Here is a 25,013-nt window from a genome sequence, read left to right as displayed (position 1 = left end):
TCACTGTTGTTTGTACAGGTTTTAAAAATGTGCCTTTTCCATTTTTTTTGTACTTGAAGGTCTCACTGATACTACTGGAGCTCTTCTAGCTGCTCCCTCAAATAGTCCATATATCGGTGGATGCCTGAGATGCGCATGCGGCTCCGCTTAAGTTCTTTGTCTTGAATCTGTAATGACCCATAAAGACAAAAAGCAAACAATTACAAATCTCTGAAACAAAGAGGAGAGGAGAAATAAACCAGGACACCCTGTTTTGATATAATTTCAGCTTCCTACCCCTTTAATGAGGGCCACTTTCCAGGCATTGACACATGTAACCAACCGAGTCTCTCGGTCATTGATCTTCATCAGGTGGTTATCGTGGCCGGAGGTCAGTGCATCCATCACGGTGTCTTTGTCTGTAAACAGCTACACAGAGAAACACAGGTGAGAAATGTGTCATGTCCAAACCACACTGTTGTTGCAGGTTATTCGCTTAGACTGCTATTATTCTGCTAAACTCTGGTTTTCATTTATTTATTAACATTTTATAAATGTAGTACAATCACACCCTACACAGTCATTTTCAAGTATCTCACTTTAAACAGAGCAGAACTGAGAGAGAAGTGCTAATCAACACTTGAGATTATGTCTCAAGGATTCCATGGTAACTGTATTGTATCATATTTTGGAGTTTGGTCTCAAAGGGATAACACTTACCATTCTAACATCATCTGGCATGCCCTCTGAGCTGCCCTTGGCTACTTTATCCAGAGTAGCTACAGCAATCTCTCGCACCTTCTCATTATAGCTATCTTCCAGATCTCGACATTGGGCAAATGTATGATTGTGTCAAGGAAAGTCTTAAAGCCCCTTTCTGCTTGAAAATATGTTTGTACAGTGTTTCCCTGTGCAGAATGATGTATGTTAAGTGTTGATACTGGAAGGCTGTTTCCACATTCATCTACTGAAAGTGGAAAGTTTCTCTGTGCTCACTGATAATCAGATTTTTAGTGATGGGGCTATAAACAGGATTTATGACATCACAGCTATTTTGAAATCCAATCCTGGTCCAATATTAAATTTTACTTGTACACTATGAAGATTGTTTGTCTGTTTTCTTCCTCCTCTTTTGTCTGATTCTTGCCTTTAGTGTGATTTTTGATCCAGCACCTGTGAATGTTTCTTTGGATGTGACACATCTTGTTGTCTCAATATTGAATAATAAATAATATTTGCATATTTATAGATTTTGGCATTTTTAATGAGAGAGGAGTACATGAAATTTTAAGGATTTTAAAGTCATAATTCTCCTTTTTTGTGGAAAAAAAACTTATCAGACACACATTATTGTTCTGAGAAGAGTGTTTTTATATGTCTTAATACATGTCAGGAGGGAATCTTTAATTAGACCACTGACAATTTTGCACCCAAACTCTGTATGTGTCACACTGTATGCTGATATTTAAACACAACTAGATTACTGACAAAAATAATGAATTGTATTTCAATTCAAGTTGGATTTAGAGAAATGTATTTCCCTAGGTGAGGAGGTTCAAGTGTGGGTAAGGTACAGTAAGCCTATAATAGAAATTGTTCTGCCTGGATTCCCTAGTGGGCTAATATGATTTTGCATCAATAGTGTTGAGATGTATCTTCATTTCTTTCTCAAGAAAATAAAAAGTTATGCACTTAATATAGAATACTAACAACCAGTATTACTGGAAATAATTCAAAGCTCTTAGGCAGATGCACAGTAAAATAAAGGATATATCCCTTGAGCTGTTTCACTGAAGCTGCCAACCATTTCTGAGATGTTGATGTCAAACTTTTTGGTGATATCCTGAAATAAATATGCAGCATCACTGTGAGGAAATGTCAAAGTAAAGCACAGTAAAAAAGTGTATATATAGTATATAATAAACAGTACAGAAGGTATACACACACCTACCTCCAGCTGGCTGACCAGCTGAAAATCCAGCATGGTAAGATTGTTACAGAGTAGGTTGATTTCATCATTGCATTGGTTGACCTTCAGCTTCAGTAGTTCTGGTTCTGTTAAGTGCTGCATCTCTTCTAATCTCTAGAAAGGTGTCAACAGGGGAGATATTGTTATATGAATCAATAATACACAACAGGCCTGTTCCAAGTAAAAGATTGGATACATTTTAATGACAATGACCCAGAGCAAGTCTTTTTAAAACATTATTTATGGTCCTCATAGCTCACCTCTTTGTATTGCTGCTCAAAGTTTGCCAATATTTGTGATGCTTTGTGCTGGTAGTGCGGCACAGCTTCAGAGTGACCACTGAAGAAGGAGTTCACCTCTGTTTGTCTCCGCTTATGCTCAGCCAGGCCTATTTCAAATAGCTGCATACACAGCTCCACCATTTGATGCTCAAATGTAAGACTAGGGTCAAGGAATTCCTGGCATGATTTCAGCTGATTTTTCTTTTGGTCATCAAATACACACAAGAATGGATTAGAAAGGATATGTGTGAAGCAGAGTAGCCACTCCTGGCAGGTGGTGTAGTTTGTCTGCCTCTATATCATCTTTGAACATGTCTTTAAACAGACAAGACCCATTCAAGAACTCCACAAATGCATCCTGCAAAAAAGATAAAACTGATGTGACACAGCATGTATAAAAGCTTAGTGGACAATGACTGCACTACCAAATGTGAATTTTATATTACGCGGTGTAATTGTAGTTCAGCTTCCTGTCTTTGTGTTGCTTCAGCAGCTTGTTGCGCCTGCAAGCCATCACGTTTGATTTTCTCAAGGACGTAGTGGTATTTTATAGATGCCTCCTTTTTCTGCACATAGAACAAACATGATTTTATTGGTACATTGTCAATATGGCAAGTTATAAATTCCCATGGGGACAATTTCCAAACAAAAAGAAAAGGATCCATAAAAAATGACTGAAATTGTGATGAAGCCAAAAGGCTGACTTCATCACAATTTATACTTACTGTCTTCTCATCAATATATCTGTAGTCTAGGAATTTCATGTTTGGAAAGTAGGCAGCAATGAAAAGTTTGAAATCATCCTCCTTAGAGACAGGATTACCACGTAGGTTGAGGGTGAAGAGGTTCTTAAACTTCTGGAGATAGAGCACCTTTGGAATGCATTAGATTTACATTAGGTTACATGAACAAATGTCACATGTCACTTGCCATATAAATGCAGTATGTTACAGTGTGGCAGATTTATGCAAGGTAATTTTGTTACATTGTCCAACTGTCCGAGGAGGTTGTTTTTAAGGCAGAAAAGAGTTAGACTCTCAAGTGTGTCCATGTTTTCAATGACAGTGATTCTGTTGTTGGACAAATTCAGGACTTCTAGCTTCCGCAGAGACTCCAGTCCCTCAATTTTCTCGATGCTGTTGAATGACAGATCTAAAAGACACATTAACACTGACTGTCATGATTACTTCGCATTACAGGGCTGCTATTTTAAGCTTTTTTAGGCCTATCATGCCATGTTGTCTACATGCAAAAATCACAAGAATGCGTGAGCAAAAATATAAATACAAAACTTAATCGTACTGAGCCACGTCAGATTAAGCAGACAGTCCAGACCCTCAATCTTCTTTATGAGGTTGTTGTTCAATTCAAGTTTGGTTAAGCATGTGAATTCCCATAGGTGGTCAATCTTCAGGATGCCTGTGGACAAACAATCCCTTAGCTCAATACCTGCACCTAATACAAATTCATACACTGAATAAACTTAAAGGATAGGTTCACGGTTTCTCAAGTCTGTCTTAAAACAACAGTCAGGTGCCTGTATGAACACTAAAAGAGGTTTCCCTCACTGTAATCCTTCCTCCTGTTCATACCGACTAATAAAAGATCCACGTAAGTGATCCACATTGTGTCCACACAGTCTGTAACGTTGAAAGATATATAGCCTACTTAATTTTAATCATTTGGACAACTGAAGCTTCATATTACAGATAAACTTTTACATTTTTGCGAAGGAGGAGGACTGTGTGAATTTTGGCCCTCATCACTTACAGTGCATTATGAAGGGCGGAATGAAAAACCTTGGCTGATTTTTCAGTGATCATTTGGGCACCTAACTATGTTTTAAGACCAACTTGAACAATGTTTTTTCTTACTTCTGAAGTGAAGACATAGTGTAGGAATATCATTAAAGGTGACTCCCTCCACCTTGACAGTACGCCCAGCCGCATCTTTAGGACGATTCTTCTCTACTGCTTCCTTCAAGATCTCCTCATCCATCAAAATGGGCTCAAATTTATCAGGACGCTGCTCACCCATCGTGCAGATTCTGGGGTTGGAGGCACACTTGACTTCACTTTTTCCCTCCGCACAGAGAAGAGACGTAGGTAATACTTTGTATTTGGAACTAGGTTTATTAAGCCAAAAATGATAAATATAAATATGCCAGACAATTATCATTAGCGTGAACCAAGCGTATACTACCAATCAATGAAACCTAAAAATCTAGCAACTGATGTAAAAAACGAACAAACAACTAATACAAAGTTTTGTGCCTCGTTAACGTCAGTAGGGTATTTTACCTCAGAACCTCTGTTGTTGCTATGTAGACGATGTTTCATAGCAACAGGTTGACTCTAAGCTGCATTCAAGGACCATCAAGTGACTGTGTTAACGTAAGCTTTCAACCTCGAAATATACTTGCTTGACTTATTAGCTATGTGTAATAACAACGCAAAACATAATTTCCCCCCTATATTGACACTCCTTTCTTTTAACATATTTTTTCAAAAGTAAAATATGAATCAGATACATTTTTATATGTATGATCAATATTTATATTTTATATTTCAAATTGTTAATGCCTGATTGCTTCGTTGGTGTTTTCATAAATGTATTCACAATAACGATGCGCTTTAAACTGAAATCACAGTTATTGGCATGTAGATGCTTTTGAACACAGCTTCAGTTGCTAAATATGAGAGACAGTAATTTCAACCATACATATTGAAGTGGCGGAGTTTTTGTCCAATAGAATCGATCTATGGGCGGGACTTGGTAGTGCCGCCTCTGGGCCTCAGCCTCATTCCCGAGCGGATTGTTTGTTGTCAAAATGGAGTTCTTACTAGGCAATCCCTACAGCACTCCCGTGGGCCAGTGTATAGGTACGTTAGCCTTGAAAATATTCATTAGTGATGTGATACGTGTGTTTCACCATACAGACTTAACGTTAACATTTGGTATTTACTACTTGGATATAAGGCTGCGCCAGTGGAAACAGCGAGCTAGCGAGCATCATCGCAGCAAACGTCATCCACTTGGAAAGATCTCTCAGCTAATGTTAGCCAGCTAACCTATATAACTTAGTCCGCTGTAATAACAAGTTTATTGCGCTGAATCACTCCTTGTGTTTATGTTAACAAATGGTGAGTTCTTCGTGTGTTGTTTTAAAGGAAATTAAAGAAAGAGGTAATGGTGTTGTCAGGGTAGTGACTTGGTTTAACAGAGTCTTAGCCAAGTTAAAGCTCAACATTTCCATAGTTGTTTAACAAGCAGCACTGTTGACCACACAGCTTGGTCAGCTTGGTTGATTTGTAGGTTTGGATGTACCCAGGCTGTCTGCTATGGTGCATATTCGTTCTGCAGGGGAGAGGAAAGACATGTGGCCTACCACATCCCTTTGGTGTGGTCTCATCTATTTTTGCCTATTGTTTGCAAGCTGCTCAGAGTTCAACAACCCTCTGACCTAAAACAGTTGTCACCAAGACTTTGCTCTGTCTTCTCCATGAAAGAAAGGCACACATGATTAAAATTAGACCTGCTCTAGGTGTGCCTTGAGATGACTTTGTTGTGATTTGGCGCTATACAAATAAAGATTGATGATGATGAGAACAACCTTTCTGTGAGATCCAGTTTTGTAAATGTAGCCTGGTTGTGAAAAATGTACATTTCTAAACAGTTTTTATTTAATTTCTAATGTCGGTCTAATGTGTGTTATGACCTCCTGCCTACACAATAGATGTAAGCAGAACATCGCTTTCTCACAATGAAGATTTGTGTTTACCTTCAAGTTAATCCAACAGCTGACACACAAGCGTTTGTTGTTTACATAATTTCTTGTGTGTGTAAATCAAGTTGCTGTTTTATAAACAATGCATGTTTGGTTAGATTTCACACTCTCACCCACCTGTTTTTCATAGACAGAGACAGCAAGTACTGAAAGATAACCGTGCAATATTTTAGTCAAGCTACTGGGTGCTCTGTAGAGATGCACCAATACTGATTATGATATGATTATGAGATATCGGTCAGATAGCTGGATATATGGTAATATGGTATCCATGATTTTAATAAAGAAGAATTAAGTACATATATATCTTACAAACTTACAAACGTAGGAAAAAAATGTTTAAGTCAAGCCTAATCATTCTGTTCACATAGAAGAATGATCCCAGTCTTCCACACAGTGAGGCATACAGCTTATTAATTAAACATTGGTATCAGATTGGCTATCAGAATTGGCTGATACACAAAGCCCAGGTATAGACTGAAAGATAGGATAAGTGCCTCCCTAGTGCTCTGGATGGAGACTGTTTCCTTTGCTCAGGGATAGTATTGCCCACCACCCACTGGTCAGCTGTTGTGTGCCATGTCATCCAGGACGCCCTCCAGGCACCAACTTGGAGCATTAGCTCTAGCATCTTATCCTACAGAGGTCCTTTTAGGTCACGCAGTGAGCTGTACACAGTAAATATCGGATTTCCCCTTTTTCACTTTCCTCGTGTTTCTCAAGCTTGATCTCTCAGGTCGAGTTGCTGCAAGGTGGTGCAGCGCTGTGCTGCTGCTGTGGTGTATGCTACCACAGCAGCAGGATGAAAGATCAGCTTACCTGACACATTGTGAGAGGGACTGACAGAGAACAGCTGACGAGGTGTACATTATCGAGAACTTTGTTGTGCTTTTTCATTTCCTAAGAGACTGAGAAGGGGACAGATGATGAGTAATGTGTACAAGTGTTTGTCATGTGCTCATATCTTTGTGTTGTTATTTTACATGAGGGGATGCTTAAGCAGTGGTCTTTTTTATCCTTTCCACTTTCACCACTTTGCTCCAATTTTCTACCACTCTTCTGCCCCTAAAACCTAGCATATTGATGTGAGGCTATTAGTGCAGAGAGATAAAGCCCAGCTGCCAGTATGCACTAGTAGATTTAGCCAGATGTAATTGAAAGGAAGCTTAAAAGTGCTATTAATAAGTGAAGGGGGAAATATACTAAATATTCTGTGTGTAGACATGTCTATAGATCATGGGACTCTGGCCTCTTTTATTTCCTTGAATGTCATTTGTATACATCTCTAGTATCCACATAGCCCATGGCATAATATTGTAAAAGTTACATTTTAAAGTTTAATGAAGAATTGCTTCCATTATTTTACCAAAGATCCTCTGGTTCCTTCTGGTTCTATGACCAGCATAAACATTTAGATTGGCAGCTTGTATCAAAGTTTTTTGTTATTAATGGGGTATTTAAATAATTTAGGAGAACTAATTCTTGACAAAAGATAAGGACAAGTAGTATGAGTGACAGTAGAGAAAGGGACAGTCTTAAAAAGGACAAAAGGTGGAAAGATGGTGCCAGAGAGGGACAGAGATTTGCGGCTTTGTTGGCAGTGCGAGGCACGGCCTGCCACTGTTAAAGCCATGTGATCGGCTGGCTTCGCTGGTGCGGTGTCCATTCCCAGGACTTTGGGGGGTTGACACAACACCATGAATGAATGCACTCAGTGGGCATTTAACTTCATTAGCAAGGCGCCAATTGTTCAGTTTCGTTCTGGTCCATCTCACATGGATAGGTCAGATTTTTTTTAACCTTCTTGTCACCTATGATTTACACTACTTTAGACCTGACAATCCACTTGAAGAGATTACACTGGATATCCCAAAGAAAGTAGCTGGTTAATTCTTCCAATCTTATGTTCTACACGTTGTTCACCAAGACACAGCACAGTGTTTATAAATGCTGCACATTTGATATGCACCTGATGTCTGTTTTTCTGGATTAAAAAAAAGGCCAGTCACCCGGTGCCCAGTCTTCGCATGTTGATTTGAGAGAGGAGGTAGAACATGAATAAGCCATGGCTGTCATGCTTTTCCGATGTTGAGCTCCCCAAAAGGAAGGCAACACGGCTTAGTGAGAGGCTCGTGGCCTGGGCATGACAGCCTGCTCGGGGCCTCTGGGCTTCAGGGAGAGGAGCTCCTACTGTCCAAGCTCAAGAATCATCTAATGAGAATCTATTGAGTGTCAGTCATAGGAAACTAGTCACAATTTCCTTCAGTAGAAAATCATTCTCTGTTTTATTGTGAATCCCACCGCAAACGACTGCAATCCTGAAAGATAGCAATATTCACAGAAATGATGGATGGATTCTGGTGCATGGGAGAGGAAGGAGGAGACAGAGTGAGGAGCGCAGTCATGACTGTAAAGCCAGTTCATCACTGTAACTTCTCGCAGTCTCTGGATCACATTATTTCCCAGCTGTAGCCAAAATGATATTAAATGGTACGGTGGAGTGTGAAGAGGACAGTGGGTCTCATGTGGCTTCCGTTTTTTAGATGTTACACCACGACTATTACGACTGAGTACACAGCCACATCAAACCCACAATCAGCTTTACTTTCCACTGAGATGTTAGCATTCCACTTTCAGACTGTTTGACTCTTTCAATAATTTACTAGAGTTGGATGCATTGGAGCAACAGGTGGCAGCTGATATTTTATAGAACATGAGGGTTGGTAATGAGACTTGGAGATAGTGCTGTAAAATCTAAATATAATAAAAAAGCCTCGCAGTTGTCTGATCTTTGATCTCATGATCTCTGCCAGAGATTAATTTCAAGTTTGGTTATTTATGTTCACCAGAATTTATTATTTCAATAGGAAACAGCTGAAGAATTTTTCAGAATTACAGTTTCAGATGATGACCAATAGTTTGTGGTCCACTTTTCTTTTTGCCCATATCCACCAAAAGTTTGTACTTAAAGTGAATAAAAATAAACACCAGAGACGCAGAGCACTAAAGTCTGTCACCACATGCTGACTTGCTTATACAACACTATTCACCCTCAATGTTATGTAAACCGCAGATACTTTAATTAGTCTGTGTCGACTCAAGCACTGGCGACAACTGAGCCAGACTAAAACGCAGCATCACGCTCGCTACTGAGACAGCTGGCAGGATATAAACAGTAGATCAGGTATCAAAAATCAAATTTTAGCTCAGTGCCAGCCACAGTGCTGGTTTAAGTCACCTAGTAACCGTAATACTGAGGTATGCTTTGTCCCCACAGTACTAAACCTAAACTCTCTGTAGGCAGTATGCGGTATGACCTGGTTTCAGTTATTTTGAGTGTGAACATATTAAATTAAATAAAAACTGATACTGTGTTCATTTGTGTTTTATTATTTTACTAAAGTGTAGTGTCATTAAAAACTTTTTGTGTTTTCCTCCAGAGCGGGCCACAGATGGAGGCCTACAGAATGAAGACTGGACCCTCAACATGGAGATCTGTGATATCATAAATGAGACAGACGAGGGGTGAGCGCTACAAATGAGTCATTATTGGGTTGTATCTCACATCATCAGCATTGTGTAGGACTAGTGAGGCCTTTTGGTCTGGAAAAACCTCTGGTTCTTGTGTTCCAACAATTGTTAATGGATACTTCTTTGTTTTCTTACAAACTGGCTGACTGAGTGACTCAAGCAAATAATACACTGACTACTCTTCTTCACCAACACACACTACAGACAGTCTTTTGTTTCCTTTAGATGTCAGATTGAATGAATGAATTAAATTCTTATGTCAGCAATTCTATATTAAAACATGTAGAGTCAGCTGTTTTTAAAAGACACCGCCCAGATTGTGCAAATGTGAGGCAATAAGAAACGATATTGCATTTTCCACCACTCCCATGAATGCATCAGAGGTTTGTCGGCTTTCTCCAGCATTTAGAAATCAAATTCAGATGCGAAGAATCTGTTTGGCACAGCAGTATATAATTGTGATCTAAAATTCTCATGTGCAATAAAACAAAGTGTCATTCATGAAGCACTTTGCAGACTTTGCTTTTATCCACCATTACATTCACTTGTGGTTAATGTATCCAAGAGAAAAAGTTGTTCATTAACATACAGTATGGCATTTTATCTGTCCATTTAATATAGAGAGAGTATTTTTTCAGATTGAGTATCAAAAATCATTTTCTTGAGGAGTGTGTCTCTTTCCATTTTTCCCCTCAGCACTTTCCTCTTCTCTCTTCCCTTGCTTTTCACATTCTTCATGCCTACAAGCAGTCATTGTCTCGGCATGCGACATGGGCCCCTCTCTGTCACACTAACAGACACACACACTACCACAGAGAGAGAGAGACAGAGAGAGAAACAGACAGAACACAGAATGTCTTGTCCTCAAGATGTTCAGCATGATAGAAGAAGTCTGGTCAGCTCCAGAGTTTGAGATTCAGGAGATTCTCCTGATCTGAGAACGACTTAAAAAGAATAGAAAAGCCATCAAAAAGTGAAAGAACAACAGAAGTAAACTATAACAGATACTCAGAAACAGGCTGTGGATGTCACAGTCAAAGCTTTTTACATTATATTCTGCTTCCATCCATTTCTATCAATCACGGTAGCTCACGAAGGAGTTCATAAAGGCTTATTACATCTCATTGGGCAGAGAGCCAACCTGAACTCTTCATGCAAGGACAGCTTTGATCTTGCCTTGGGAGAAACAGATAGTCATGCAGAAAGAAAAGAAGAGAAACAGATGGTGTGACGGTTTCTCTCTGTCCTCATCAAACAGTTACACTGACACAACGACTGGCATCTGTTGTCACGGCAGAGAAAATCCCTCATTCCAGCAAAGTCAAAGATGTTAATGCAGACGCTCAGCTGGGGTGCTTTATCTAGCTTTATCTTTTCTTCTGTTTCCCTTTAGGCCAAAAGATGCTGTGCGGGCACTGAAGAAAAGACTCAGTGGTAACAAGAATTATAGAGAAGTGATGCTGGCTCTAATGGTAAGAAGTTTTTTTGGTTTTTTTTCTAAACTGGCATTAAATTCATATGATGTAACCATGCCTGTGCTGTAGATGCAGGACTGCACCTTGGATAAAAAACTTCAGATCTTGCCGTCTTGGTCATTTTATTCCTCTGTGTCTCCTCCTCAGCCCACTGGCAGGCTGTTTTTTATCCATCTGATATGGCTCATCTTTTATTTCGTTTATAGCAGCCGTGCTTTTTGAGCCACATTCACATCCACCCATGTCTTTTGATGGCTCTGCTAGTTAAAAGCCTCCACTGTGTGATGAAAGCATCCAGGCCTCAGATCCCTTGTAAAGAGAGCAAAGTCTTTTACAGCTGCCTGATTATCGCACACAAACTTTCCTCCTCTGCAGTTTTATTTCTCAGGTTTCTATCTGTGTTTGATCCTCTCACTCACTGCAGGTATTGGAGACGTGTGTGAAGAACTGTGGGCACAGATTTCACGTCCAGGTGGCCAACAGAGATTTTATTGATGGTGTTTTGGTCAAAATCATCTCCCCGAAAACCAATCCTCCAACCATCGTACAAGACAAAGTCCTGTCTCTTATACAGGTATTGGGGCTGTACTTCATGTTAAAATTGTCGTTATAATTGTTGTTACAAAAGGCTTTCAGTCAGGGGCACGTCAAGTTTTTCCCATCACATTATCATATTGTTGATGTTCAGACATTACTATAATACATTGGCGGTGTGTCAGTGGAGCTCCCCGTCAAACCTGGCTTCCCAGGTGGGCACAGTATGCTCTATTTCCCAGGTGCTGTATCACAGACCGCAGTCTCTAATGCTATCCGTTTACCTGAGGTCACCTCTGCCGACAGGTGGAGTTCTCCATCTCTGTTTCCGCTGTCCTCTAATTATTTATAGAGTTTTAGTGGAGACCCCAGGGACACTCCTCTTTTAGACACAGTCTTTTTATCCTTTTCTCAGTCTATTTACACCATCAGAGAGCGGATGTCTGGGAGGATTTAAGTGAAGCTCCTTGTGTATTGTATGTCTTTGTGTGTTGTGGTAGGCCTGGGCTGACGCCTTCAGGAGTAGCCCCGATCTAACTGGGGTGGTCCACATTTATGAGGAACTGAAGAGAAAAGGCATTGAGTTCCCGATGGCAGATCTGGATGCATTGTCTCCCATCCACACGCCACAGAGGGTAAAGAGATAGAAATACATATACAGACACATATTTTTGTGCACACAGTAATGGTCTGTTGGGTTATTTTTTTCTTACAGGGTACCCCAGAGGTGGATCCAGCCATGATCAAGTACCTAGCACCTGCATCACCTGCTGCAGGGCCTCCTAATCCTTCCCCTGCCCCGGCCCCGGCCCCTACCTCTGCTGCACAGGTGCCCCAAGTGCCCAGCCCCATCACAGCAACCCCTGAACAGGTGAGAGGTAGCGACAACAACGTTTGACCAACGATATGAACTTGTTGCTGCAGTTGTTACATGTTAAGTGAAACAGATTACTTATCATGTCTGTCCAAGAACACCCACTGCATTGCAGATTGTTGTTTTTAAATGAGCTTCAACTGTCTATGCTTTCAGATTGCACGGCTGCGTAGTGAGCTGGATGTAGTGAGAGGAAACATCAAAGTCATGTCAGAGATGCTAACAGAGATGGTGCCCAGCCAGGAAGATGCCTCAGACCTGGAACTGCTGCAGGTTAGATGAACACACTAGGAGGTCCATCTTAACCAAATACATACAAAATCACATATTACTGCCAATGTTGTGCCTGACCCATTCATAGGAGTTAATAACAGCAGAACATGGATTAATTATGGACATAATTTAATATTTTAATATCAACGTATCAATACATCTTATCATACATTTAGATCAGATTATTTTGTTTATTATATAAAAGGGTCTGACAAGACATCATACTAGCACCACTACTCTAAAACAAAACACTGAAATAGGCTTTATTGCTTGCTTTAGATATGAAACAGTGCACTGCCCCTTACGCTTACTCCAATGTAGCGGTGTCAGTAGAGATTTAAATGCATATTTATGCAGGATTTTCAGGAAGACACATGGAGTCAAGTATCTCTTACTGCTGAGCTCTTTTTTATGCAGAATACTTGACAAATTCCCTCATATTGTACATGCTCTCCAACATGGTATTTTAACTGTGAAGTGTTATAATTTTTTGCAGCCACCAGGGGGAGCAGTGTCTTTAGTTATCAGAGAAAACGCTGATCTCATCCACAATCAACAGCCACTTGGCTGCAATAAAATTCCTGGAATTGGCAGTTAACCAGTAGTATAGAAACTCATGCAGAGTTTAATCTCCTCAGGCCAAATCCACTCAGGTATTTGTGTCAGCTACAAGGATCTGGGTGTGCTAAAAGGAACTTGTGCCAGTTGTAATAGTGATATGGTACCTGTCCTGTTTTTTCTTTATTTCTTTTTCTCTCTTTTTGAAACCACCACAGAAAAAACATTGAAAGATGTTTTAAAGCAGTTGTGCACATATTTCCAACTAGCTAAACATTGAATTACTGACCTAGAAATAAAAAAATATCTACTTTATTTTGTAAAGAATATACTAGCTGTACATTGATTGTCCAATTAATTTTCTGTCAAAATGGAGATGCTTTTGTATGTGCCAGACAAAATTATTTGTTTATCCGGGTCTGTGTCGTGGGTAGTTATATTTTTTTGTCTGTGGATATTTGTAGGAGCTGAACAGGACATGCAGGGCTATGCAGCAGAGAGTGGTTGAGCTGATTTCACGTGTGTCTAATGAGGAGGTGACTGAGGAACTTCTGCATGTCAATGATGACCTCAACAACATTTTCCTCCGATACGAGAGGTATGTTTAATCATTTAAACACATCAGAACATTGTTGTTAGAACTTGTTAGAAGTTTGCTGGTTCACTAGACTCCATTTCAGGACAAAATCCATGATTTTAGAGATGAAGGTGTAATTGTAATTATACCTAAGTCTTTTTTTTTGAGGAAACACACTGGAGAACACATTTTGAGCAAGTCCAAACATCACAATGTCAGATATTTGCTATGAAGCACTGCGCATAACTGTTTCCTTTTAAGCATTCTGCCGCTTCAAACTGCTAAAATGTCTCTTTCATGAGGTCTCTGAAGATGAAAGACATGGAAGCATTTGAACCTAACAAAGTGTGTGGTAAAACATTCAAAGGATCTTGTGTTGCTCACAGGTACGAGAGGTACAGGTCGGGTAGAACCACACAGAACAATGGGGTGAGTATCATCCACAGCAACACCGCATCTAAAGAGCAGAAATCAAACATCCAACATTTTCTCTTAGGATACCTTTTTATATCTGTTTGCTTTAAGAATGTTTTCAGAAAAAAGTTTTTATCTTTTTCCGTGATCATGCGTCTACATTTGCTTTGCCTGTGGCGGTTTGTCTATTATTAAGAATGCTGTGAGAGGTGTTTCAAACATAAATCAGTCTGCATAGCCAGTTAGTAAGTTAAACATATTAATTAATGTTAGCTGTATATTATAAAAGCAAAAGAAAATCCACTGCAGTATTATTGTATAATTCAGATGGATGGCACAACAGACCAAATTCCAATCTGCTATTTAAAGTGTACATTTGCCAGTATCAGTCAGTCGCCAGAGAATTGGGGGAGCTTTTACTGCATCCCACATAGCTGTTTGTGTTTGCATACTGTTGATCTCTGTGTGTGCTCTGTCTGTTTGTGTTGTGGCTAGCTGATGGAGGCAAGTATGACACCCATACCACGTTCTATCCAAGCCCAGCGCACTGGGATGAACAGAGTGACAAATGTTAACACGTCTGCTACAGAAGAGTGACAAATTAAAGGAAAAACCATCATAAAGTGTGTTAGTAAGGTGTTGGGCCACCGCATGCCGCCAGAACAGCTTCAGGGTACCTTGGCATTGATTCTACAGTGTCTGAGCTCTATTGGATGGATGAACATGATTCTTCCAAAAAATATTCTCTCACTTCGTGTTTTACTTGATGGTGGTGGAGAGCGCTGTCTAACACGTCTCTCCAAAATCTCCCATAGGTGTTTAATTGTCCAAAACTCTGCTTGTTCAACATTTTTAAACATGCCACAGAGAATGATTGGATATGTACTGCTTAATTGTGCCATGCAGTGCTCCTGTGTGGAAGCATCAGCATCCATTATATTTCTCCACTCATTTATTCAGGTTTTTCCTTTAATTTGTCACCCGTCTGTATATGGAGCTAATGCTCTGACCCGTATGACGTGTCAACATCAGAACCATCGTGATGATGCTTTGAGTCTCTCTCTACCCTCTTCTGTCTCTACATATAAAATTTAGTGCAGCCGTGTTCCCATTCAACCCTCAGTATCGTTCCTGTACATAGACCCCAATTTACAACTAGTTATGTTGTCTGAAATTGTGTAAATAATCAATCCTATAGAGTTCCAGTTGCTTTGAAAATATATCCCTCTACATACAAACACTGAACTGCATTCTCATATTTTATGATAACCTGAAGTCCAGTTAGAAGCTCAAAAGCTGCATATTAATGTTGTTTCATATGTACTCATTCAGCCATCTTTTTTTCCCTCTTTCTTTGTCTCTGTCCCCTCCTAGATGTTGAGTGAGGCCTCAGAGGACAACCTGATAGACCTGGGCCCAGGCTCCCCGGCTGTGGTCACTCCCTGGGTCACCTCCAGCCCTCCCTCCCACTCTCCTGCTGGGGCATCTGCCTCCCCTGCCCATAATTCAACCACAGCCTCGCTAACCTCTGCACTTGGTGGCCTTGGTACGAACAGAATGGTATCAAGTCTGTCTGTCAGGAGAATGTTTTTTCACTCCATATACTTACTCATTCATGCTGCCAGCACCGATTTATTTTACACACACACTCACTCTCACTTGGCATTTGAGAAGCAGTCATGTGTAAAAAAGGCTCATAATCGGGCCACTAATGGGAAATAAACCCAGCAACATAACTCTTCCCCGCCACTTCTTGCTCCCCTGATGGTCTCTAGAAAGTCTGCATGCTGTAATATTCTGGTTAAAGCTTAGACATATTGAAGCTCTTATTGTCGAGTCAAGTCAGCTACACAGGAGTGTAGAAATGCTGTGAAGGGTGACTTTTCACAAGATCACCACTATAGATTGCAGTGAAAATGTAGTTACCAATGTTTTTTTAATTCCATTATCCACTCATTAAACCTTTCTTAATCATCATCCATCTGGTTTCTCTTTCTTTTTGCCCATCCTCTCTTCTGCTCTGCATTCTCACCATCTCGCTACAGATGTAGGTTCAGACGGTGCGAGTGTCGCCCCGTCTTCTCTACCAGGCCGCAACCGGGATGACTTTGACATGTTTGCCCAGACCAGGAGCAGCTCTCTGGCTGAACAACGCAAAAAGTATGTGTATATTTCATTTTTACTTGCGAGCCCAGACCTTCACATGTTATTATTCAGGATATAATGTGCTTTATACATTTCAATATTTGAAGTAGAAATCCATCCTTTGATATATCGTATACCTCCAGTTTGTAACTGTTAATCTATTAATTTCATTGCTAAGAACTTGTTGCATTCAGGTGTTGGTTGACAAAGTAAGACTGACATGATTTCTCACAGAAGGAAAGTACTGTGGAGTTGTTCCTGTTCTTCAGAATTTCAGGGCCAGAAATACTGGTATTGTTGCTATTTTTGACAGTGTTTAAAAAAGACTTTAAGGGTGGATATTTCCTTCCTCTTTAATGATTGTTTATATTTATTGATTTTTGTCTTTTTTACATTTTTATTCTGCTTAATATTGACCTAAACCAGCTTATGTGCTTTATCTTGTCTGTGTTATTTGTGTGTTTGTGTGCAGTGTAAAATATGAGGACCCTCAGGCTCTGGGCGGCCTGGCCTCGGCTTTGGATGTTAGACAACATAACGCAGGAGGGGTGAGTACACTGAAGCATGTAGTTTAGTACAGCCTTTGCGCAGATATGAAGTGCAGGTGCTGCATTATTTACATGATTGACAAGTCCTCTTTTACCAGTCCGTCCTCAGCCCTCCGTCACTTCCTGCATGTGATGGTCTGTAATACTGTTTGTTTTACAGTGACATTTGTCCTATGTGCGGTGACATTTGAACTTTGATCAAACAGTAAGGTGTAGGTGTGTGTACTGACAATTGACAGTGCTGAATGGCTTAAATAAATATCTTACATTGTGGTACCTGCAAAGGTAACAAGGGTGGCTATAATTATAATAGTATAAGTAAGCACAGAGAATGAGATTTATATGAATAATTCATTCAAACAATTGTCACTATTTGTTCTGGGATAAAATGTCTCAGTCAATCAAAAAACATAAATTTAGTTTCTCATCCCTTAAACATGATATCAGTTCTTTGTCAATCCAGTTTTTGTTGGTTTACATAATCAGTTTGCACAGATAATTAAGCACATGCTAGCTTCAAGTTCTTTTTCTGTCTGAACACACATTGCAATATATTTGCATGGTTATCACTATGTACACAGATAATTCCGAAACCTGAACACACACACAGACACACAGCGGCGATTACACATGCCATCCTTTTTTTTTAATGTAACCTCAGGTGACCCATGACAGAACTTTACTTGAGGGAGTTCAGTCACTTCTTTTTCCCCTCTTATTTTCCTCATTTCATCTTTATGGAATGAGCCTTTCTCCACTTTCTTTCGTTCTCCCTCTTTTGTTTTTGTGTTTTTTCTCCTCCCTTTAAGTGACAGTCGCCTCTTGCATATTTGACTTCTCGTCTGTCTCTCTCTCTGCACTGTGTGCTATGCTGTGGTGGGGCCTGCTACCTTTCTTCTCTTGTGTAAGGTGTTGTTCTGTTGTTGATTCAGCTGAGGGTAAAAGGGGATGATAATCCAGCAGATCAGGAGCTGCCCATAGACAGCTGGCTTATTACCCAAGGAATGGTGAGGACTCCATCCTCAGTGTGTCCTCCTCCCCTCCCCTCATGTTCGCTATCACCCCCTGCTGTCAACCTCCTCCAGGCATCACCCATAATCTTCATTTTCAGCGTCATCTCACTCTGTCCTAGACTGCTCAAACAAACCTAGAACCAACAAGTTTTTTTCCCTAAAAGCATCCCCCTCTATGTTGTACTCTAGTGTTGGGCAATATGACGATGAACACATAAAACTGTAATATCCAGACTGCTTTATCGCAATACTGAAACAGGATCTTTACATTACAAATGATATTTATTTGTCTGGTACTTAATTCATTTTATAAAAAACACAAATTTCTCTCTGGTTATTTCATCTATAAGGAGTTCATCAAATTAATTTACAGAATATGGTATAAATAACTGTTTTTATATAAAATTACATAAACTATGATGTAAAACTTTATCCATATTGCCCACCTCTATTCTACCCAGTAGACATGGGTGCTGAACACTATAGCCATTTTTGATTAGGGATGGGCATTCTAAATAATTTCAATGTACGAGTACTTGCTCTAAAATGTAACATAAGCATAGTGTTCGAAATAAAAACACCAAAGCAAAAAGACAAGTTTAACATTACATAGCTTGCACTGCACATTCATTAAATTTATTTTGTCGAAATATATCCAAATATCACTCTTATGCCTGGTCACCATTCTGCCTGTAACGTTAGATTGAGTGATGTCTTACTAAAAACGTTGAACAGATATGCATAGATAGCAGTTAAATCACTGCATCCTGTCCAAGAAATGTAAACTTTTAATATAGAACAGAGTCAATCAATATTAATTAACATTTTGTCCACTCCATTAATATACATGAGAAAGACAAAACACTTATCAATTTAATGCACTTCAGTTCACCATCACTACTCAGTGTTTATATTATTAGTTTATATGTTCAATCAACACTAATATCCAAATTGAGTACCCTACTCATGCCCATCCCTATTACTGATGTCAGCCTTTCACATTGATTAAGGTGAATAATGAGCTTGACTGATCTCCAGGAGCTTCCATCCAGCTACATCCATCTCTTAACATTCACACACTAAAACAATGGAGGAGTACAAATACCACAGCTGCACAGAAAGGTCCAATCCACAATAACAAGCAGTGTATGCTCATATCAGCAGTTCATCCAAGCTTAAAAAAATAAGTAATTATATGTTTGATACTTCTGTGTAGCGGTGAGTATTTGTCAGTTGCACTCTAATGGTCTGTGGATCTTACATAATACACTAGATGTAAGTAACCTCACATGTCCCAATCCAAATAGATCAACCAACTAACAGCTACTACTACTACTACTGAGACCAGTAGTTGTAATATTTGTAACTGACTATGATGAGTGTGTATGTGTGAGTATAAAGAACAACATTTTGAATTGACAGCAGTGTAATCGCTGTGAGTAACATTCGGGACAAACTTCTTCGCACAGTTTCCTTCTACATTTCCTTTCTTGTCCACAGTTGCATGCAGGTGGGTTTTTTTTTTCTTCCTGTGAATGAGTCTGACTGCCCCACCGTTTCTGCCTTGTTTTTGAAATTCCCCCTGACTGCGTTAACTGGTATCTCATGAGGAAATCCCCACCTGTGTTTTCGTAGCATATAACAGGACCTCAGGAAAAGGATTCTGTTCTCTTTATTCATTTTTGCTATTAGGTTGACGTCAACTGTGAACTTTGACTCATCACATAATTGAAAGGAAAGACTAAAAAAAACATTCAAGAAACTTTTGCAGTGTCCCTAAATGCAACTCGTCATGGATGAAATAGTTTTTTCTTTCCAGGCACACAGAATGCAACACGTGAATATCATTCAAAATGATCAGTATCGCTGATTCTTTTTCATTGCAAACACTATAGAAGAATATTTATCAGAAGTGTGTCAATCACTACACACTTGACTTTTGCAGAAAAGAATAGGCACGGGAGACAGATAGTTATCCACAAAGCCATGTCTTGATTGTTCGATGCCAAATACATCCAGAAACATAAACGCACACCATCATCTCTGACATGGCTTGCGTCATCACAGTCACTGCACGCCCATGCTCCGCGTGTCCTATGTGGTGGGTGCGCTCCACGTACGTGTCTGCCATGTGATTGCCCTGCCTCTCGACGGCCCCTGTGCTTTCAGCTTTTCCCATTCAATCAATCTCTTAATCACGTTCAAGCGATTTGCTAATTAACTAATGATGTGGAATAATTAACACTGCTGTGTGACATTAGTCGGCAGCTGTTAAGCCATGTCAGCACTACAGAACTAATGAGAACAATACACAACCTGGGAAGTCCTGCTCTCATTGAAGACAGCTGACTAGCAGATTGTTGCACGTGATTAAAAACTATAAGAGCACAGACTTGAGAGGGGCCGAGTGTGTCTTTTGAGTGCAACTTTTCTTTTTGTCACCATTTGTTTTATTTTCATCATCTTCCTCTCCAAGCCTTTGGTGATTCCTCTATTTGTTGTTTTTGTACGTGTGTGTGTTAGTGTTACAACTTTTGATTTTGTTGACGGGGTTGGGTGTCTTTCTGTTGTGTGGCTTTGGCACTGCCCCTTGGTTTTTCCATGGCTTTGCTCCATAGATCCCAGTATCGCAGTCCTCTGTCATGGATGACATAGAGGAGTGGCTCTGTGCTGACGTGGTGAGACTTCTTTACCTTGATTTATAACTTTTCTGCTCTTCTTTCTCTCTTCTTCTACCTTCGGTTTTTATTTAGTTTTGTTTGATAGTTTCATTCATCTGTCTCATATAACTGGACACCTTCAACTTGAGTTTCCTTTAACTTCACATCCTTTTCATTCACTGTAACTTTATTTCCACCAATGACTGACATATAACGCTTGAGTGTGAGGTCTGACATACATATGCTAACATAGTGCTAATAATAGTAGAGTTAATACCGTAATCTTCCTTTAAATATGCATGTGATGGTTGGGGTGTTGGGCTCAAGAAAGCTCCTTAATGCGCTCACCTGTGAAAGGTATGTGGAAGGATGCATGTTTGATGGATCCTTCATGAGCGACGTTCTGGATTTGTCAACATTTTTCTGTGAATGGTGTCTGACTTGTATGATGCTTTGTGTTTACTGATATTTTTATGTCTGATGAAATAAAGCCACTTTTGGATCTTTTGTGACAAAATTGGTTTATTATCGTCTCACTTTTTTTTTAATAGAAAGGTGATGTTGCAGAGGAAGGGGTGACCAGTGAAGGTACAGACTGCCATTACAATTATATAAACCTGTTTTATTAACATGGAGAAAAACATTCAACTCTGCATATCCCTGAGATAAATTGATTTGTTTCTTTCAGAGTTCGATAAGTTCCTGGAGGAGAGAGCGAAGGTGGCAGACACTCTGCCATCTCCCCCGGGAGCTAACCCTCCTCACCCTGCCCGTGCCCCTAGTGGATCCCACAAGAAGGCCGAGCGGACGGAAGATGCCCTCTTTGCCTTGTAGACTCTTCTCAGAGAATCTCAATCTCTCTCCAGGGCATCTAAAGGTCCTTGCCCTAAATGATTCCCCTCAAACAGTCCCTCCAGTCCCATTTCATCACTGACCGGCAGTGGTGTAGCAAGTGATCTCCACCTCCTTGTAATTCTTGCCACAGTGTTGCCCTAGCATACAGAGGTCCAACATGTTCACTGCGCACTACTGTGTTGCGTTTTACTATATATGGATGTATTAATCTGTAAATGTGGGATGTACTCGCAGCCCTGCGTCTAATTTGTAACGCTCCACCAAAGGACTTGTTAATTTAATAGATGAGGTTTAAGGATGTGGTGTATTACTGCGGGATTAATGGAAAATTTCACTGCAGGTTCACACATCAAGTCAGTTTGGAAGCATACAATTAGGATTATATGATGTTTGACTACATTCGGCTAATTGTTGCTAATTTATGCATTTACTGTTTTAATGGTTTGTTCTGTACTATGTACTAGCGCTGTAGTTATGGTTGATTCATGCTTCTTTTTTTTTCTACAAATAGTCCAGTTAAGAGTTGTAGTTATGTTTTTAATCCTGAGGTATGTATGGAATGACAGCACAGTTTTATTACCCAGTTTGACTGAAACAGAATGGAGAAAAGACTGTTAGCAGGCTAACATTGCTAACTAGCGACATATTAGCTAAATTATAGCCAATATTGATAAAAGGTGTATGCCGGCATTCCTTTAACCAAAGGGAAGAAAGACTAAAACAATCTAAAAAGCACTAGTTAAGATTCTCTGTTATGTATTTCAAATGGTTATGAGGAAGGAACGTGCCCATGCAATATTTCCCATCAGTCTTTTCAGTCTCCTGACAAGCTATAACAAATTAGCTGAAAAAAGTATGCTCCTGAAACATTTAGCCATTCCAAAGATAATTTAGGCTTTAATGACCAATCAGCACTTAATTTCACCTGTTGAACAATAATTATGTTCAAGTGTTATAAATGCTATGGTATCATGAACATTTTCCTTCCTCTGCTATATTAATGTCTGTGCACTTTGAAGCAAAAACAAATCTGTATTTTGTCCTTTGTGTTTACAAGATGGTTACTATTTTTCTAGGGGATGGGAAACGATCTTTAGATTGACTTCATTTTGCACATAACTTTTCTAACTGTTTAATTCAAGCACTCGTTCACAAAACACACTCATAGAAGTGGATGGATGGACTTTCAAAGATACGATCTCAAAAGGTTTTTAAAATAATAGAAATTACATGAAGATACAAGACAAAAATGTGGCATTTAAATTATTGGCATGCATTAGCGCCGGCATCATAATCATGGAAAAGACAAAACTTACAGCTTAATAGCTTACAATAATGCACTATTGTAATGGATGTATTCATATAGGTAGATCTTCACATACTCTATACTATGTATTCTATATACCTCAAAATACAGAAATATTTCTGTATCTGGTTAAAAATGTATTGGCTCATAGTAATATCCAGAAGGCAGGGAGGTTTATGTATTATTTCATCCCCTGATTGTATTTTTATAGCTCATGTAAAAAAGGAAAAAAATCATGTTTGTACCCTTTATTGAACATTGTTCAAACACAGTTGTACTTTCTTTGATTTGCGCAGTCAAAGACGTATTTTCATTGTTGGTGTGTTTTCATGATTCATCTGCTCTTGTTAGAGCTGCCTCCAAGCATTCTTGTGATTGACTGATTTCAGAAAAGTAGAACTGACTGTAGTGAGTCTTTGGTGTACTTAAGATCACACTGAGGCAAAAAAGCAATCCTGTCTATTCATTCCAGCTCTTTTGCTGACGCTTTGGTTTGTTCTAGCCTTGCTCTGCTCCTCAAAGATTTTTTTTTCCTTTCAGTCCATTAAAGACCAAAAGCCTTGTAAATTCAAGGCAGTCCATCTGAATTTCCTCCCAAGTAGTAAAAGCCTAATCATGCATCAACAGTACTTGTTGAATTATGGAGAGAAATAGTCATGATTTGTTATATTTGTTAACCTAGATGCAACAGTGATATTGAAAAAATATTTGTCTACATAATCAGTATGATTAAATATTTAAATGTGTTTTAGTTGTAAAAAATAATGATTAATGAAATTTAACTTTGTTTCAAATTGTATGGTTACATATGGTTATGTAAGTTTAATACATTTGCAAGGTAACTGAGTGAGATAATAGCATCAAATTTACAATCAACCACTGTGTCCACTTTGAAAAAGTAAACAAGGCAAGCAGAACTGAGATGTTTACTAAAATGTAACAGGAGGTCCTTTTAAAGGGAACTTCAGTATTTTTTCTGTGTTGATATGTTATGTATCTCTGGACCTGTAACAGAGTGTACTGTGTTACTTGCTTTTATGAAGCTTTAGTCTTGATTGCAACATGTATTCCTCGAAATTCTGGCTTTGTTAAAATGGTTACTGAATGTCTTTTAATACTGAAGAGTCAAACATTTAGACATGGAAGAGAGACTTGTTTTCTGTTAGTGAATGTCTCGTGTCTATTTGGCCGTGCCGTCTGCTGCCATTAATAACGGTCAGAAATCTGTTTGACCTGATGCACGTATGTAACTGCCCAATAAAACACTAGCAATGTGTGACCTCTACCTCACAATTGTTTGTGGTCATTTTACAGTTCAGGGTTGTGTGTGTGAATCTCCCACTTCCTCGTGTCCATGCTGATGCAACAGGCCCTCAATCTTGCAGTTAACTGGCCATTCATTGTCACATGAGCTTCTCACCACCACCACCACCCCCTCCCATTTCATGGACACTTCATCCATGCTGCTCGGCATAACAGTTTAGCATACAAAAAATGTAAACAACTCCTTATGCCACACAGATTTTATTTTTTACTCCTTATAGTACCTCATTTAGCATCACTGGTTTGTCTCTAAAACTGAACAAGACATGCACTTCTATACAAATACATCCCATCACCATCAGTACAAAGCTTGTTGATATGCTCTTAATATTTCTCCACTCCCCCCAGTAGTGATAACAACTATGCTGTGCTACTCTAGGTCACTGACCTATTTCCCCGCCATACCTATGTGAGGCTCCCCTTTGTATGCATGTGACACGTTACAGTTTTAATTTAGCTGATGCTTCATTAAAAAAGAAAAACAACAAAAAACTGAAAAAAGCATTTTCAGTTGTTTACATTATTAATATTTTAAGTATTCTGTTTTCTGGTATCAGCTCTATTTTACAGAGATAAATAAGTGTGTAATTTATGACATTTCTGCTCCAGTCTCACTTATTAAAATTTTAAAAAAAATATTAAAATTTTTCCTAATTTTTTTTACACTTTTGACCACCTGTATCTCTCCAGGTTATTTCTCTGCCGCTGCTGCCTCCACTATTATAGGAAAAGAAACACATGATGTAATCACTAGACCCAGAGATGTGACGTCAGATCACCCCACTCGGTTTCTGAGCTTCCCATTGGTTAATTCTCACTGGTTCTACAGGAGGAGCCGCTGCTGCGCGTCAAACAAACTTGGCTCTTAGTAGCCACACGCCTGATGAGCTCTGATTGGCTGGTGGGGGGCA

The 25,013-nt window shown here is 39.4% G+C and overlaps 1 protein-coding gene across 2 annotated transcripts; it reads left to right on the top strand.

The window, feature by feature from the left end:
• The first annotated feature begins 5,052 nt into the window (after positions 1-5,052).
• Positions 5,053-24,056, top strand: LOC128378287 (TOM1-like protein 2). 2 transcript variants are annotated; one of them, XM_053337749.1, is made up of 15 exons: positions 5,053-5,111; positions 9,457-9,541; positions 10,941-11,019; positions 11,447-11,596; positions 12,057-12,191; positions 12,272-12,427; positions 12,587-12,703; positions 13,726-13,859; positions 14,225-14,267; positions 15,627-15,798; positions 16,298-16,412; positions 16,870-16,945; positions 20,577-20,636; positions 21,170-21,206; positions 21,307-24,056. In XM_053337749.1, exons 1-15 carry the CDS (start codon positions 5,060-5,062, stop codon positions 21,450-21,452), a joined length of 1,557 nt encoding a protein of 518 aa, XP_053193724.1. In that variant the 5' UTR covers positions 5,053-5,059; the 3' UTR covers positions 21,453-24,056. The 2 variants fall into 2 exon arrangements, with proteins under 2 accessions (XP_053193724.1, XP_053193725.1); XM_053337750.1 differs by lacking the exon at positions 20,577-20,636.
• The last annotated feature ends 957 nt before the right edge of the window (positions 24,057-25,013 follow it).

This window comes from Scomber japonicus, chromosome 18 (assembly GCF_027409825.1).
Source record: "Scomber japonicus isolate fScoJap1 chromosome 18, fScoJap1.pri, whole genome shotgun sequence".
NCBI lineage: Eukaryota > Metazoa > Chordata > Actinopteri > Scombriformes > Scombridae > Scomber > Scomber japonicus.
Note: the sequence above shows the minus strand (reverse complement) of the source record. Positions and strands in the feature narration are given on the sequence as shown.